The 16495-nt window shown below is 49.0% G+C and overlaps 1 protein-coding gene across 2 annotated transcripts in view; it reads left to right on the top strand.

Annotated features, from left to right (window-relative positions):
- HECTD4 (HECT domain E3 ubiquitin protein ligase 4) overlaps positions 1 to 16495 on the top strand; it is a 366009-nt gene that overhangs the window by 326740 nt on the left and 22774 nt on the right. For both annotated transcript variants that reach the window (XM_075323933.1, XM_075323925.1), the window contains exons 65-70: positions 11256 to 11359; positions 11433 to 11556; positions 11712 to 11902; positions 12367 to 12513; positions 12910 to 13029; positions 15866 to 16021. In XM_075323933.1, coding sequence (XP_075180048.1) covers positions 11256 to 11359; positions 11433 to 11556; positions 11712 to 11902; positions 12367 to 12513; positions 12910 to 13029; positions 15866 to 16021 — 842 coding nt within the window. The remainder of the gene's footprint in view (positions 1 to 11255; positions 11360 to 11432; positions 11557 to 11711; positions 11903 to 12366; positions 12514 to 12909; positions 13030 to 15865; positions 16022 to 16495) is intronic.

Genomic DNA, 16495 nt, shown 5'->3' with positions numbered 1-16495 from the left:
GTATGGAAAGGCCGCGCACACTCCAGACTTGCTGGGTGTGCTAGTGCGCCGGGGACAGTAGCGCTGAGCGCTAGGGCTACAGTCTCTGCAACTTTGCTGAGGGACTTTATGTGTTCGGGACTGCCGCGCCGACCGCCCCTGGAGCGGCGGCGCGGCTGAGACTTGTGGTGCGCCGGGGACTTAGCGCCGACCGTGCTTTTACGACGGCGGCGCTTATAAATTTAGTCCCCGGCTTTTGCGGCCTAGCTCCGCTTCGTTCCCGCCCCCACCCTGTCACTCAGGGAAGGGGAGAGACGCTGTACGATAGTCGGCGCCGAGGGCTGGAGTCTTATTTACATACTCCAGCCCTCTCACTTGGCACAGTGGGGACGCAGGTTTCCCGCACTTTGTCTGCACACGCCCAGGGCCCGCCCCTCTCCACAGGACGCCGGCAGCCATTCCTGCATGCAGTCTGGCTGGAGAACGGACATAGCCCTGGGAGACTCAGACAAGGGATTTCTGGCGACCACACACCCGCGTTAAGCGGGCGGTAAGCAGCACATTAGTGCTGGCCCCTCTAGTGCCACAGTGTGATATTGGTGTACTCTTTTCTCTGTACCATATATTCATATATATTTGCACTGTAAGGTCGCTTCTTGGCTGTAGACCCTATATTGCTCTGAGGAGACAACAACATGTCACCTGCAAAACGCAAGGGTGCCAAGACACAGGCTGTATACGCTGCTTGTGCCGCATGTGGGGCTGATCTACCGGCAGGTTCCAATGATCCCCATTGTGTGCAATGTTCGATCCCTGTGCCACTTCGTCAGCCGGAGTCTATGGTGGTAGTGGACCAGGCAGAGACGCCTGTGAACCCTGCCCCGGTGACGGGAACAGAGTTTGCAGTTTTTGCTGACAAGATGTCTGTGACTATGACAAAAATCCTGGAGACCTTGCAGGCCAGGCCAGTCACTCAGACCATGGACGCTGCTGTGTCAATGTTCCCCGGTCCCCCTCAGTTGGAGCTAATCCGTGCTTCAAGGGGGTCCCGGGCTTCTCAGGCTGAGGACTCGGACTCAGAAGACAGTCCCAGGCAGCCTAAGCGAGCTCGCTGGGAAAGACCCTCCACGTCATCACGCTGGTCAGGGTCTCAGAGAGAAGAATCTCTGTTTGAGGACACAGACGAGGGTGAGCAGGAGTCTAATCCTGAAACCGCTCTCAATCTAGATACCCCTGACGGTGACGCCATGGTAAATGACCTTATAGCGGCCATCAATAGACTATTGGACATTTCTCCCCCAGCCCCTTCAGCAGAGGAGGCAGCTGCTCAGCAGGAGAAATTCCATTTCAGGTATCCCAAGCGTAAACTGAGTACTTTTCTGGACCACGCTGACTTCAGAGAAGCAGTCCAGAAACACCATGCTTATCCAGACAAGCGTTTCTCCAAACGTCTTAAGGATACACGTTATCCCTTTCCCCCTGACGTGGTCAAACGCTGGACCCAGTGTCCAAAGGTGGACCCCCCAATCTCCAGGCTTGCGGCTAGATCCATAGTTGCAGTGGAAGACGGGGCTTCACTTAAAGATGCCAATGACAGACAGATGGACCTTTGGTTAAAATCTGTCTACGAAGCTATCGGCGCGTCGTTTGCTCCAGCATTCGCGGCCGTGTGGGCACTCCAAGCTATTTCAGCTGGTCTGGCGCAGGTGGACTCTATCATACGTCCAGCAGTCCCGCAAGTGGCGTCCTTAACTACGCAAATGTCTGCGTTTGCGACCTACGCTATCAATGCGGTACTGGACTCTACGAGCCGTACCTCAATGGCGTCCGCCAACTCTGTGGTTTTGCGCAGAGCCTTGTGGTTAAAGGAATGGAAAGCAGATTCTGCTTCCAAGAAATGTTTAACCAGCTTGCCACTATCTGGAGACAGACTGTTTGGTGAGCAACTGGCTGAAATCATTAAACAGTCCAAGGGTAAGGACTCCTCCTTACCCCAGCCCAGATCAAGCAAACCTCAACAGAGGAAGTGGCAGTCGAGGTTTCGGTCCTTTCGAGGCTCGGGCAAGCCCCAATTCTCCTCGTCCAAAGGGACTCAGAAGGAGCAAAGGAGCTCGGATTCCTGGCGGGCTCACTCACGCCCCAAGAAAGCAACCGGAGGAACCGCTTCCAAGCCGGCTGCCTCATGACTTTCGGCCTCCTCTCTCCGCATCCTCGGTCGGTGGCAGGCTCTCCCGCTTTTGCGACATTTGGCTGCCACAGGTCAAGGACCGGTGGGTAACAGACATTTTGTCTCACGGGTACAGGATAGAGTTCAGTTCTCGTCCTCGGCCTCGGTTCTTCAGAACTTCCCCACATCCCGACCGAGCAGATGCCCTTCTGCAGGCGGTGGGCTCTCTAAGAGCAGAAGGAGTGGTGATCCCTGTTCCTCTTCAGGAACAAGGACAAGGTTTTTACTCCAATCTCTTTGTGGTGCCAAAAAAGGACGGCTCATTCCGTCCTGTTCTGGACCTAAAACTGCTCAACAAGCATGTGAACGCCAAGCGGTTCCGGATGGAATCCCTCCGCTCCGTCATTGCCTCAATGTCTCAAGGAGATTTCCTGGCATCAATAGACATCAAAGATGCTTATCTCCACGTGCCGATTGCTACAGAGCACCAACGCTTTCTGCGTTTCGTGATAGGAGACGACCATCTTCAATTCGTAGCTCTGCCATTTGGTCTGGCGACAGCCCCACGGGTTTTCACCAAGGTCATGGCGGCAGTGGTAGCGATCTTGCACTCTCAGGGACACTCGGTGATCCCTTACTTGGACGATCTACTTGTCAAAGCACCCTCTCAAGAGGCATGCCAACTCAGCCTGAATGTTGCGCTGGAGACTCTCCAGGCTTTCGGGTGGATCATCAACTTTTCAAAGTCCAATCTGTCACCGACCCAATCACTAACGTATCTTGGCATGGAGTTTCATACTCTCTCAGCGATAGTGAAGCTTCCGCTGGACAAGCAGCGGTCACTACAGACAGGGGTGCAGTCTCTCCTTCAAGGTCAGTCGCACCCCTTAAGGCGCCTCATGCACTTCCTAGGGAAGATGGTGGCAGCAATGGAGGCAGTCCCGTTTGCGCAGTTTCACCTGCGCCCACTTCAGTGGGACATTCTCCGCCAATGGGACGGGAAGTCAACATCCCTGGACAGGGAAGTCTCCCTTTCCCAGACGACCAAGGACTCTTTGCAGTGGTGGCTTCTTCCCACCTCTTTATCGCAGGGAAGATCCTTCCTTCCCCCATCCTGGGCAGTGGTCACGACAGACGCGAGTCTGTCAGGGTGGGGAGCAGTTTTTCTCCACCACAGGGCTCAGGGGACGTGGACTCAGCAGGAGTCCACCCTTCAGATCAATGTTCTGGAAATCAGGGCAGTGTATCTGGCCCTACTAGCCTTCCAGCAGTGGCTGGAAGGAAAGCAGATCCGAATTCAGTCGGACAACTCCACAGCGGTGGCATACATCAACCACCAAGGAGGGACACGCAGCCGGCAAGCCTTCCAGGAAGTCCGGCGGATTCTGATGTGGGTGGAGGACAGAGCATCCACCATATCCGCGGTTCACATCCCGGGCGTGGAAAACTGGGAAGCAGACTTCCTCAGTCGCCAGGGTATGGACGCAGGGGAGTGGTCCCTTCACCCGGACGTGTTTCAGGAAATCTGTCGCCGCTGGGGGGTGCCGGACGTCGACTTAATGGCGTCTCGGCACAACAACAAGGTCCCGACTTTCATGGCGCGGTCTCGCGATCAAAGAGCTCTGGCGGTAGACGCCTTGGTGCAAGATTGGTCGCAGTTCCGGCTCCCTTACGTGTTTCCACCTCTGGCACTCTTGCCCAGAGTGCTACGCAAGATCAGATCCGATTGCAGCCGCGTCATACTCGTCGCCCCAGACTGGCCGAGGAGGTCGTGGTACCCGGATCTGTGGCATCTCACGGTCGGCCAACCGTGGGCACTACCAGACCGACCAGACTTACTGTCCCAAGGGACGTTTTTCCATCGGAATTCTGCGGCCCTGAACCTGACTGTGTGGCCATTGAGTCCTGGATCCTAGCGTCTTCAGGATTATCCCAAGGGGTCGTTGCCACCATGAGACAGGCTAGGAAGCCCACGTCTGCTAAGATCTACCACAGAACGTGGAAGATATTCTTATCCTGGTGCTCTGCTCAGGGAGTGTCCCCCTGGCCATTTGCATTGCCTACTTTTCTTTCTTTCCTGCAATCTGGGTTAGAAAAAGGTTTGTCGCTCGGCTCCCTTAAAGGGCAAGTCTCGGCGCTATCCGTCTTTTTTCAGAAGCGTCTAGCACGACTTTCTAAGGTGCGCACGTTCCTGCAGGGGGTTTGTCATATCGTACCCGTACAAGCGGCCGTTAGATCCATGGGATCTGAACAGGGTACTAGTTGCCCTCCAGAAGCCGCCCTTCGAGCCTCTGAGAGATTTTTCACTTTCTCGACTATCACAGAAAGTGGCTTTTCTGGTAGCGATCACATCTCTTCGGAGAGTGTCTGAGCTAGCAGCACTGTCATCCAAGGCTCCTTTCCTGGTTTTCCACCAGGACAAGGTAGTGCTGCGCCCCATTCAGGAGTTTCTCCCTAAGGTGGTATCCTCTTTTCATCTTAATCAGGATATCTCCTTGCCTTCCTTTTGTCCTCATGCAGTTCATCGGTATGAGAAGGATTTACATTTGTTAGATCTGGTGAGAGCACTCAGAATCTACATTTCCCGCACGGCGCCCCTGCGCCGCGCCGATGCACTCTTTGTCCTTGTCGCTGGTAAGCGCAAAGGGTCGCAGGCTTCCAAAGCCACCCTGGCTCGATGGATCAAAGAACCGATTCTGGAAGCCTACCGTTCTGCTGGGCTTCCGGTTCCTTCAGGGCTAAAGGCCCACTCAACCAGAGCTGTGGGTGCGTCCTGGGCATTACGACACCAGGCTACGGCTCAACAGGTGTGCCAGGCAGCTACCTGGTCGAGTCTGCACACTTTCACCAAACATTATCAGGTGCATACCTATGCTTCGGCGGACGCCAGCCTAGGTAGAAGAGTCCTGCAGGCGGCAGTTGCCTCCCCGTAGGGGAGGGCCGTCTTTGCAGCTCTAACATGAGGTATTTCTTTACCCACCCAGGGACTGCTTTTGGACGTCCCAATCGTCTGGGTCTCCCAATGGAGCGCCGAAGAAGAAGGGAATTTTGTTACTTACCGTAAATTCCTTTTCTTCTAGCTCCTATTGGGAGACCCAGCACCCGCCCTGTTGTCCTTCGGGATTTTTGGTTTTTTCGGGTACACATGTTGTTCATGTTGAACGGTTTTCAGTTCTCCGATGTTACTCGGAGTGAATTTGTTTAAACCAGTTATTGGCTTTCCTCCTTCTTGCTTTAGCACTAAAACTGAGCATCCCGTGTTCCCACGGGGGGTGTATAGCCAGAAGGGGAGGGGCCTTACACTTTTTAGTGTAATGCTTTGTGTGGCCTCCGGAGGCAGTAGCTATACACCCAATCGTCTGGGTCTCCCAATAGGAGCTAGAAGAAAAGGAATTTACGGTAAGTAACAAAATTCCCTTCTTTGTCGTGTGAGCACTGATTGCTGCTGTGCCATCATTTCAGGACTACTTGATCACACTTTGCTTCTACTTCTCCTCAACTATGGAACTGTTAAGCTGTCTGTCTGCATTTTCACACTTCCTACTCCTTCTGTGCATGATAAGAAGTTCAGCGTCTGCAGGATGAGTATATCACTTTTTGCTTGGTGTCTGTGTTCTAGTGGTAAATGTGTAGAATTGGTGTGCACTCAGTAGAAGATGTGAGGTGGGAAGAGGTCTCTGGCGCTTAGGTCATCTAGTAAGGAAATTCACCGCACACTTATATTTTAAATGCATTTCCTTTTATTTCAAAACCACTTGTGAATCAACAGATATGCTCAGAACATCTGAAGGTGCAGAATTTAAAATGAAAAATCAACTTAGGCATAAGCAATTCTGGAGCTACTCCTTGGCGCTCCCTTTTTCTTCAGGGACATTACAACACATATCAGCAAACCTGCTAGGCAATATCTGCTTCCCTGCAGTCCTAGGTCCCCCATGACCCCACCATGTTCCCTGATGTGTGATGTAACATCCCAGAAGGGAGGGGGAGCACCAGGGAGCAGCTCCAGCACCACACTAAATTTCAGATACTGTGAGGATGGGAAAAAACAATATGGATCTCATCTTTATAGTTTGCGAAGGCATGGCTATTAAAATATTCTTTTTTATCACCCCAAAGTACCGCTTTAAGCGTGACATAAGACTGCCAAATTATCTAATAAAATGTTATATACTACAGTATAACATTGGATTTCATTTTTTTTTTTTTATGAAAATGAAGTGTTGGTTAGCTACTAAATTTGATATCCTAATGATTCACTCTGGATTCACAGATTATTCATGTACAATACATTTTTACCCCACTATAGAGAATTTCTTTATCGTTCCTATGGGAGACCCAGACATTCGGTGTATAGCTTCTGCCTCCGGAGGACACACAAAGTACTACACTAAAAAGTGTAGCTCCTCCCTCTGAGCCTATACACCCCCTGGAGAACCAGATCTAGCCAGTTCATTGCTTTGTGTTCAGGAGGCATACATCCACACATGCATTGTCATCTGATTTTTCATTTTTGGAAAGATTTTGAAGAAAAGCGGGTCCAAGTCTGGACCCCCGGCATGTCCCTTCTCACCCCACTGTGTCGGCGGTGCTGTTAAGGTTGATTCCAAGGCTGGAGCCTTACATGCCGCGCTCCTTCACCATCCCTCGGGCTCTGGCTTGAAGTGGGAGCCAGCACGGTTCTCCATGCTTTGCAGGAGACCGGTCTCCATCCGCAGCCCTTCAGGATCCTGCTGGACAGAGCACTCATCCCCAGGGACATGGCCCTGCGTCTCAGCAAGCTAAGTACCTGAGACGTTTATTTTCTGGGGGTCCCTGTACTTTATTATGTGGGGAGAGTGTGCTGAGTGAGTTTTCTGACATTTCCGGCCGGTTCTCTGGCTGTCGCCTGAGAACCGCGCCGAGGGTGCCTGCGCGCCGGCCGCACCGCTCAAATTTAGGCCCCGGCTTTGCCGGAGGCCTACTTTCGGTTTCACTGCCCTCGCATGTCATTCATGCAGAGGGACAGTGTGGCTCCGCCCAGCGGCCGTTCTGCACAGGGCAGGGACACTCCTCACTGAGTACATGTCTCCTCCCCTGTAAGTCTCTTTGGCCCTCCAGATACCGCTCTCAGGGTTGGCCCCGCCCCCTCTCCTCGCTCCGGCGCCATTTTATCAGCGTTTTTTCTGCAATCAGCACTGGCTGCAGCATCCCTGCTGAGGTGCTTGGGGTCCGGGCTTCGGGATCTGGAGGGCACACAACACCGCTCCAGCGGTCTGGTAAGCCACAACCTCTGGTTGTGGGCCTCTGTATATACTCTCTGGGGGTCACTCTGGCAGAGCCCCCACTTCAGCAGCATGTCTCACCCGAGGAGCAAGGCTCCAAAGCTATATTCAGTATGCACTGCATGTAAGCTTGTGCTGCCTGAACCGAGCACATATCCACATTGTGATGCCTGCTCTAACCTGACAATGCCTCAGCCTGGAATCGCACCCACAGTGGTCTCTCCGGCTGCTCCGGCTCCTGTGGCTGAACCCCCGGCTTGGGTAGAATCCTTCTCTAGGTCAATCTCCCAGTCTTTTGCCGACTCCATGGGACAGCTGTCCCGGACTTTGCTGAACATGCATCAGCCCCCTTCACAGGGTGCCTCTGCTGCTAGGGCTCTCTCAGCGGAGCTCACAGAGGATTCATCATCTGGTCCCAGACCCCGTCCTCCTAAAAGGAGACGCAGGGCTCCCTCTCCTTCCTCGTCCCGCGGCTCTGTTTCAGAAGCTGACTCGCCGGACGAGGAGGATGCCTTTACTGGGGGTTCGGAGGCTACCTCCATGTGCCCCATTGATCTGTCCGAAAGTGACTCAGATGTTAGTGATTTGATTGCGTCCATTAATTCTGTACTGGACCTCAATCCGCCAGTATCAGAGGAGCAACCCTCTCTGGCAGAAAAGCACCAGTTTACCTTGCCTAAGAGGACAAGGGGTGTGTTCTTTAACCACTCCAGTTTTCAGGCCACTGTGACCAAGCCTAGGGCCTGTCCTGACAAACGCTTCCCAAAGCGTGGTTCTGATGACCGTTTTCCCTTTCCACCTGAGGTGGTCAAGGAGTGGGCTCATTCACCAAAGGTAGACCCCCCGGTGTCTAGGCTCTCAGCTGATGGCACCTCTCTTAAGGATTCCACTGACTGCCAGGTTGACCTTCTGGCCAAATCTGTATATGAGGCGGCAGAGGCCTCGTTCTCCCCATCTTTTGCAGCAGTATGGGCTCTCAAAGCCATCTCTGCTTCTCTAGAGGAGATGCATTCCCTCACCAGGGAATCTATGCCCTTCGGCCCCTCTCCCTGTCCCAAGGGCACTCCTTCCTGGCCCCGTCCTGGGTGATTCTCACCACGGATGCCAGTCTATCCGGCTGGGGAGCGGTATGTCTCCACCACCGAGCGCAGGGCACTTGGACTCCGTCCGAGTCAGCCCTCTCGATCAATGTGCTGGAAACCAGAGCTGTGCTTCTAGCTCTCCTAGCCTTTCACCACCTGTTGGCGGGCAAGCACATCCGAGTCCAGTCAGACAACGCGACAGCGGTTGCCTACATCAATCACCAAGGCGGGACACGCAGCCGCCTGGCAATGTTGGAGGTTCAACGCATCCTTCAATGGACGGAGGACCCCAAGTCCACCATATCCGCAGTCCACATCCCAGGCGTGGAAAACTGGGAAGCAGATTATCTCAGCCGTCAAACCGTGGACAGTGGCGAGTGGTCCCTGCATCCGGCAGTGTTTCAGTCAATCTGCCGCAAGTGGGGCACTCCGGAAGTGGACCTAATGGCATCCCGTCACAACAAGAAGGTTCCGGTTTACGTGGCTCGCTCCCACGATCCTCAGGCCTTTGCAGCGGACGCTCTGGTTCAAGACTGGTCCCAGTTTCGGCTGTCCTACGTGTTTCCCCCTCTAGCTCTCTTGCCCAGAGTTCTGCGCAAGATCAGAATGAAGGGCCGTCGGGTCATCCTCATTGCTCCGGACTGGCCCAGGCGAGCTTGGTACCCAGACCTGCTCCATCTGTCCGTAGAGGTACCGTGGCATCTTCCGGACCGTCCAGACCTTCTCTCACAAGGTCCGTTTTTCCGCCAGAACTCTGCGGCTCTCAGATTGACGGCGTGGCTCTTGAGTCCTGGATCTTGACGGCTTCTGGTATTCCTCCTGAAGTCATCTCCACTACGACTCGGGCCCGGAAGTCTTCCTCGGCCAAAATCTATCACAGGACTTGGAGAATTTTCCTGTCCTGGTGTCGCTCTTCCGGCCATGCTCCTTGGCCTTTTTCCTTGCCGACCCTTCTGTCCTTTCTACAGTCCGGTCTGCAGCTAGGACTATCCCTCAATTCCCTCAAGGGACAAGTCTCTGCTCTGTCAGTACTGTTCCAGCGGCGTATCGCCCGGCTGGCTCAAGTGCGCACCTTCATGCAGGGCGCGTCTCACATGATTCTGCCTTACCGGCGGCCCTTGGATCCCTGGGACCTCAATTTGGTCCTCACGGCCTTGCAGAAACCCCCCTTTGAGCCTCTTAGGGAGGTTTCTTTGTTTCGTCTTTCACAGAAAGTGGTCTTTCTAGTGGCCATAACTTCCCTCAGGAGAGTCTCTGATTTGGCTGCGCTCTCTTCGGAGTCACCTTTTTTGGTTTTTCATCAAGACAAGGTGGTTCTCCGTCCGACTCCGGACTTTCTCCCTAAGGTGGTTTCTCCTTTCCACCTTAACCAGGACATTTCCCTGCCTTCCTTTTGTCCGGCTCCTGTTCATCGCTTTGAAAAAGCGTTGCATACTCTGGATCTGGTGCGGGCGCTCCGGATCTATGTGTCTCGCACCGCTGCTCTTAGGCGGTGCACCTCTCTTTTTGCGCTAACCACAGGTCGGCGTAAGGGCCTCTCTGCTTCTAAGCCTACCTTAGCTCGTTGGATTAGATCGACCATTTCCGATGCCTACCAGTGTTCTCAGGTGCCTCCCCCGCCGGGGATCAAGGCACACTCGACCAGAGCTGTCGGTGCCTCTTGGGCTTTCAGGCACCAGGCTACGGCTCAGCAAGTCTGTCAGGTTGCCACTTGGACTTGCCTGCATACCTTTTCAAAGCACTACCAAGTGCATGCTCATGCTTCGGCAGATGCGAGCTTGGGCAGACGCATCCTTCAGGCGGCTGTCGCCCATTTGTGAAGTTAGGCTCTGCCTACTTCTCAGTTTTTCTGTTTATTCCCACCCATGAACTGCTTTGAGACGTCCCAATGTCTGGGTCTCCCATAGGAACGATAAAGAAAAAGAGAATTTTGTTTACTTACCGTAAATTCTTTTTCTTATAGTTCCGTATTGGGAGACCCAGCACCCTCCCTGTTGCCTGTTGGCAGTTTCTTGTTCCGCGTGTTATCACCGGCTGTTGTCGTGGACAGAGTCTCCAGTTGTTCTGGTTCTTGCTCTGTCTTTACTTGTGGGTGGCTATTCTCCTTCAGCTTTTGCACTAAACTGGCTAGATCTGGTTCTCCAGGGGGTGTATAGGCTCAGAGGGAGGAGCTACACTTTTTAGTGTAGTACTTTGTGTGTCCTCCAGAGGCAGAAGCTATACACCCAATGTCTGGGTCTCCCAATACGGAACTATAAGAAAAAGAATTTACGGTAAGTAAACAAAATTCTCTTTTTTTAAACTTTAGCTCTACTTTTACTAAATGTTCTGAAGAAAAGAATGTTGAGTGACTTTTCACAGGGAAAACTACCAGAATTAAAGGTGCAAAGCCTTTGTGTCCCTGTGGTGTTGCACCTTGTCTTGTGAAGACCCTCTACCCAGATGGTAGAGGAAAGTTTTTCCAAAAATCTTTTTACATCATAAAATATTAAAACCCTCTTGCCAATGTCACCTGTATGAATGGTAAGAGCTAAAGGGTGCTACAATAGCCTGACGGGCCTCTCTACAGCACCTCTGAGATTGAGAATACAGTATTCTGTCAAAGAATTTGGGAACGTATCCAAAATTTGAAAGGGGCAATTATAAATTTATAATCTTAAGATTTACAATTTTCGAAATTAGTGGTTTAACATTAGAGACCTCTCTATATATAACTTACAATTTTGGCATAAAATGAATATAAATGTGATTATTCTTTTACAGAACTGCCCTAAGTGAAAAGAAGCCAACTGTGAAACCAAAATCTCCGGATAAGAGTCGGCCAGATGAAAAAGATCCTGATAAATCTCCAACTAAGAAGCAAGAGAGTATGTCACATCGTTATGGGTTTTTATGTGAATTTTCTACGTTTAATCCATGAGTCTTCGTGTCATTGTTTAGTTGCAGAAGAGAAGTTCCTAACACTAGATGGATTCCAAAAATTTGTGGTTGACAAAGCTAAGCAAGACATAAGAAGCATCTGGAGGGCCATATTGTCATGTGGTTATGACCTCCACTATGAAAGGTATGAACTGGGGCAATCTTTTAACCTTAAATTATGTCTACTGGTTTTTTGCATACCTGATTTTTAGTTCCGGTTCCATTATATTTGGAATTCTTTGGTTCCGCAGTCATACCATTCCCATGTTGAGACTTTTTTTTTTATTTTTATAAAACTAGGTGTTCCTGTATTGATACACGACATGCTCAGAAATCTAGTAAAAAATGGAGTCTTGAAATGGATGTAGCTCTGGTTCAATATATCAACCGACTTTGCCGTCACCTTGCAATAACTCCAGCGCGACTGCATCCTCATGAGGTGTATTTGGATATGTCTGACACTGCTGATCCCAGAGTGTCTTGTCTACTGAGTAGGTGGTTTCTTATTTTTATGTATTAATTTTCTTACGTACAGAGTGATATCCTACCTTTTAACCCCTTCCTGCTGCAGTCAACTTTAAATTTTGCACTTATATTTTTTTCATTCTCTTCTAAGAACCATAACTTTTATTTTCATCAGCATAGCAATATGAGGGCCTGATTTTTTGGGGAACAAGTTGTAGTTTCAAATACACCATTCAATTACAGTGTACACCATACAAGGTACCGGAAAACAGGGGGGAAAGGGATTTAATGCTTAGATCTATCGGTCATTTCCTCCTTTGTTGAAGTGTGGTAGCTGTCTCCGTTTCCCATTGAGGATCCCAGGGATAATTATGGCATATCCTTCCTTAATGATTTAGATGAGGGAAGCCCCTTTTCTAGCTGTAAGTCATATTTATTACAATAAATGCATATTCTCTAAATTTTCTTTTTAATGTCTTGTCGCTCTCAGATGTGCCCATTGAGAGTCTTCGGCTCCGGTTTGCCCTTCTTCAGTCACTGAACACCACTTTAGAAACCTTTTTCCTGCCTCTTGTGGAGTTACGGCAGACAGACATGTATATGCAGAGCATTGCCGCTTTACTACAACAAGCCAAAGGTGTGAGAATATTTTAATGGTGAATTGTAAATTGAAAACTATTAGTCCCTTGCATTTTCTCTGTTTGTGAGGAACCACTGTAGTGAGGCTCATACCTCTATGGGCTCAAATCCAGATCAGCTGATCTTCCTATTTTGCCTCTCCAAACTAGTTTTAGAGAATTGTTTCAGAAGTTAAAGATCCTGGGTGTTTCGCTTTCATAGTGATTAGATGCACGTTCTGTAAGAGGAAACTACACATGTATTTTCTGTGGTCTGCACCACAGTCTTCAGCGGACATTTCCATCATTTGAATTTCTTTACATTACTACTATGTGAGCAATTGGATTTGTTGTGTAAGTCACTAATATTTTAATGGGGTATTGTGTGTTAATAGCTTTGTATATTCTGCAAATAGGACTGATCTTCTATGATACAAAAGTAACGGTGATGAATCGGGTGTTAAATGCAACTGTGCAGAGGACCGCTGACCATGCAGCACCGGAGATCAGCCTTGATCCCTTGGAAATTGTAGGAGGTAAATTGACGACATGTTCATTTTTACATCTAAGAGGGCAAATATTGTTAAATAAAGTCCACTTAACTTATAGTAACACAATGGCATAATGAGTAGTGACAATCCTCTGGAGAACACAGAGAGGATTTGATTAGAGATGGTGCAAATAGATTCACAAGACGCTCACCAGCAGCCCAAGCCATAATCTGTGGCCAAGCGACAGAAATCCCGTGAATGGGCGGATTGTCTTTTGCTTAACCATCCTGGCGTCATGTCCTCTTTGGTTTTGCACCAGGCCAGGCTTCAAATGTAATATAGTTCTCCTCATTAGCTATGTTGCTTACCTCATGTGCAAGGCTCTACAGCCTAGGTATCCATGGTTACGGTATAACAGCAGAAACCTGCAAGCAGGTAAATATTGCCCAATAGTCCAATATATACAAGGTAATAGCAGGGACTAAAACTTAACTTTTAATACTCCAGATAAAAATATATCAATATTACAAAAGTGCAGTAAAATTGCCAAATGGCTATAAGCTGAAGTGGTCTCACCCAGATGTTCTCCAGGGATAACAGGACACACCGATCCAGGGTTGATCAGAAGCGGAATAGACCAGGGTAAAGCATTGGGAGATGGTAAGATATAAACCCTGTCGTGCCCCGTGCCAATGCTTCCGCCCTGACAAGGGCAGCGCCCAAGTGAGCTGTCTGCCCCACAACCAAACAAAAAAGCGTTCTCCCAACGCGTTTCCCTCTAAGTGAGAAGAGTTCTTCAGGGGAGATTAAAGAACAATTTGAACAACCTGCAGTGGCAGGGTTCAAGAGGCTGATCAACCTGCAGTGGCAGGGATCAAAGGTACAGGCTATGTGTCCAAGTATAAGGTGGTACCATCCATGGTTACGGCCACCGATATAGTGACAGTTAGTTGGTTGCTCGTGGTTGTAACCATGGATGCCTAAGGTGCAATGCCCTGAACATGAGGTAAGCGACATGGCTATATCAGGAGAACTATACTACATTTCTAATTGGAGATATTTGATCATATTATTATTACACCTACTACATATTGGGATAGGATCTTGTAGATGGGAATACCCCTTTTAAAGGCCTACTGTTTTGCAACCACAAATCAATAACATGACTGCTGGACTTAAAGCTGGGTTCACACATAGCGACAGAGCTACATGTGCAGAGAGCAGGGAGCCGGCACTGGCAGCAAGGGCGAACGCTGGTAACGAAGGTAAATATCGGGTAACCAGGGAAAGGTCTTCCCTTGGTTACCCGATGTTTACCCTGGTAACAGCTTACCACAGCTGCCAGACGCTGGCTCCTGCTCCCTGCTCGCTTCATTTCGTCGCTCTCTCGCTGTCACACACAGCGATGTGTGCGTCACAGCGGGAGAGCGACGACCAAAAAATGAAGCTGGACATTCAGCAACGACCGGCGACCTCACAGCAGGGGCCAGGTCGTTGCTGGATGTCACACACAGCGACAGTGACGGGACGACGCTGCAACGTCACAGAAAATGGTGACGTAGCAGCGACGTCGTCGTTGTCGTCGTTGTCGCTGTGTGTGACACCACCATTAGTCTTAAGAATTGATTTGCTTATCTCTAGCTTTGTGGTATAAAGCCTTCTACAATTCGTGCGTAAGCTAAAATGGTTTTTAGTGCACATTGAAGTAATTGTTAAGCCCCAATTAGAAAATAAGTCTTAAATATTAAAAGGACTCTGTCAGCACACAATGACTGTTCAAACCAAGTACAGTTAAAGGAAATCTGTCAGGTGATTTTGTAGTTCAATACGAATACTAATGCAATCTTTAAACCGTGCATAAGGAAACCTTTCAGGAGCAGTAAGGTTTATTACTATACCCAATACAGACATTTATCCTGCTGTAAGCGCTGTAGAATTCAGTGTCTGGTGCACACTAGTCAAGTGTATGTTAATATAAGTTGCATATCTACTGCTCCCCCTACCCACCTCCCCAGTGCATTCACTATCACTACTGAGAGGTGGGAGGGAGTATGGGTGGGGGTCAGCAGTGCAAATTCAGTTCAGATTTACTATCATTGACGCCAGCACTGAGAGGTGTATTTACATATGCTTGACTAGTTACTATATCACACTGAATTCTATGGAGCTTACAAGATAATAAAATAAGGTAGAGCAATACAACTTACTGACCCTGAAAGGTCTCCTTAAGCCCTATTTAAAAATAACGTTAGTATTGTAGCAGAAAATCACTTAACATTGCCTTTAAGTGTACCTTCCCACTTATTTTTTTTTCCATCTTTCTCCGCCCTTCTCTAGCTCTATGATGCAAGAGCTTTGGATCAAAGAAGAGGGAAAGTTGAAGAATGAGGGAAAACAAGCAGGTGGGAAGGTGCCCTTTAATGTTTGGCCCCGTCATGATGCACTGAGCATCTGTACTTGGATTGAGTAGTCGTTCTGTGCAACAACTACCCTTTAAAAGTAACGTATTACTACTGCTACAAGCCAAATAATCACACACCTCCCATTATTTAAAAGAAGAAACTGAAACTTGCGGATGCACAATATGTCTATAATTTCTCCTATGCTTTTCAAATAGAGTATTGTTTGAGGTTCTGAAATTACTGTCCCACTAAATGCTAATTATGGGATGTATAACATGAATGCTCACCCCTTCTAAATGGGATATATCTTCCTTCTGCTGTAACAATTGATAAAAATTAAATAAATGTGCCAACATCTGTTGATCAACAGATTGGTTGGGTGTGCCGTTTGGAATACGACCTTGCAAATCCACTTTCTACCTTTCTTCTGCTTGCGTACTTGTGTTCCAACATGTGAAATATGATTATTGGTCCCACAGGTGAAATTCGGGGCTCAGAAAACTCTTACTTCTGTCAAGCAGCTCGACAATTGGCATGTATACCTTCCTCTCAACTCTGTGTTAAGCTAGCTAGTGGAGGAGACCCAACCTATGCCTTCAATATTCGCTTCACTGGTGAAGAGGTGCATGGAACAAGTGAGTGTCAGAGGGAGCTTTCTGGTTTCGATGAACATGATCTTCTAGATTTTTCATGTATAGTACACTTTTACCCCACGACAGAGGATTTTTTAACTTTACCTCTACTTTTATTATTTGTCTTGAAGCTAAAAAAGTTTAGTGGCTTTTCACAGGAAAACCACCAGAATTAAATGTGCAAAGTCTTTCAGTGTCTCTGTAGTGCTGCAACCTGTCCTGTTAACCCTGCTGTACTGTTCGAGTCAATATGACCCGAAATGATTTTTGAGACCCTGCAGATTTTTTTTAATGAGGATTTGAAACTAGTGGTTCCTTGACTTCTCCTCATTTGTGGAGCTCTACATTTTTTTTTGTTTACTTTTTGCTACACGCTGATTGTTACACTTGTACTGTTCGGGTCAATATGACCCGATAGCATTTTATACTGTTCTACAGGTCTCTGATTATTTCTAGAGTACTGCGGTTTGATTCTAA

The sequence above is a fragment of the Anomaloglossus baeobatrachus genome, chromosome 1 (assembly GCF_048569485.1).
Source record: "Anomaloglossus baeobatrachus isolate aAnoBae1 chromosome 1, aAnoBae1.hap1, whole genome shotgun sequence".
NCBI classification, from domain to species: domain Eukaryota; kingdom Metazoa; phylum Chordata; class Amphibia; order Anura; family Aromobatidae; genus Anomaloglossus; species Anomaloglossus baeobatrachus.
This window is presented reverse-complemented; position numbering and strand designations above follow the sequence as displayed.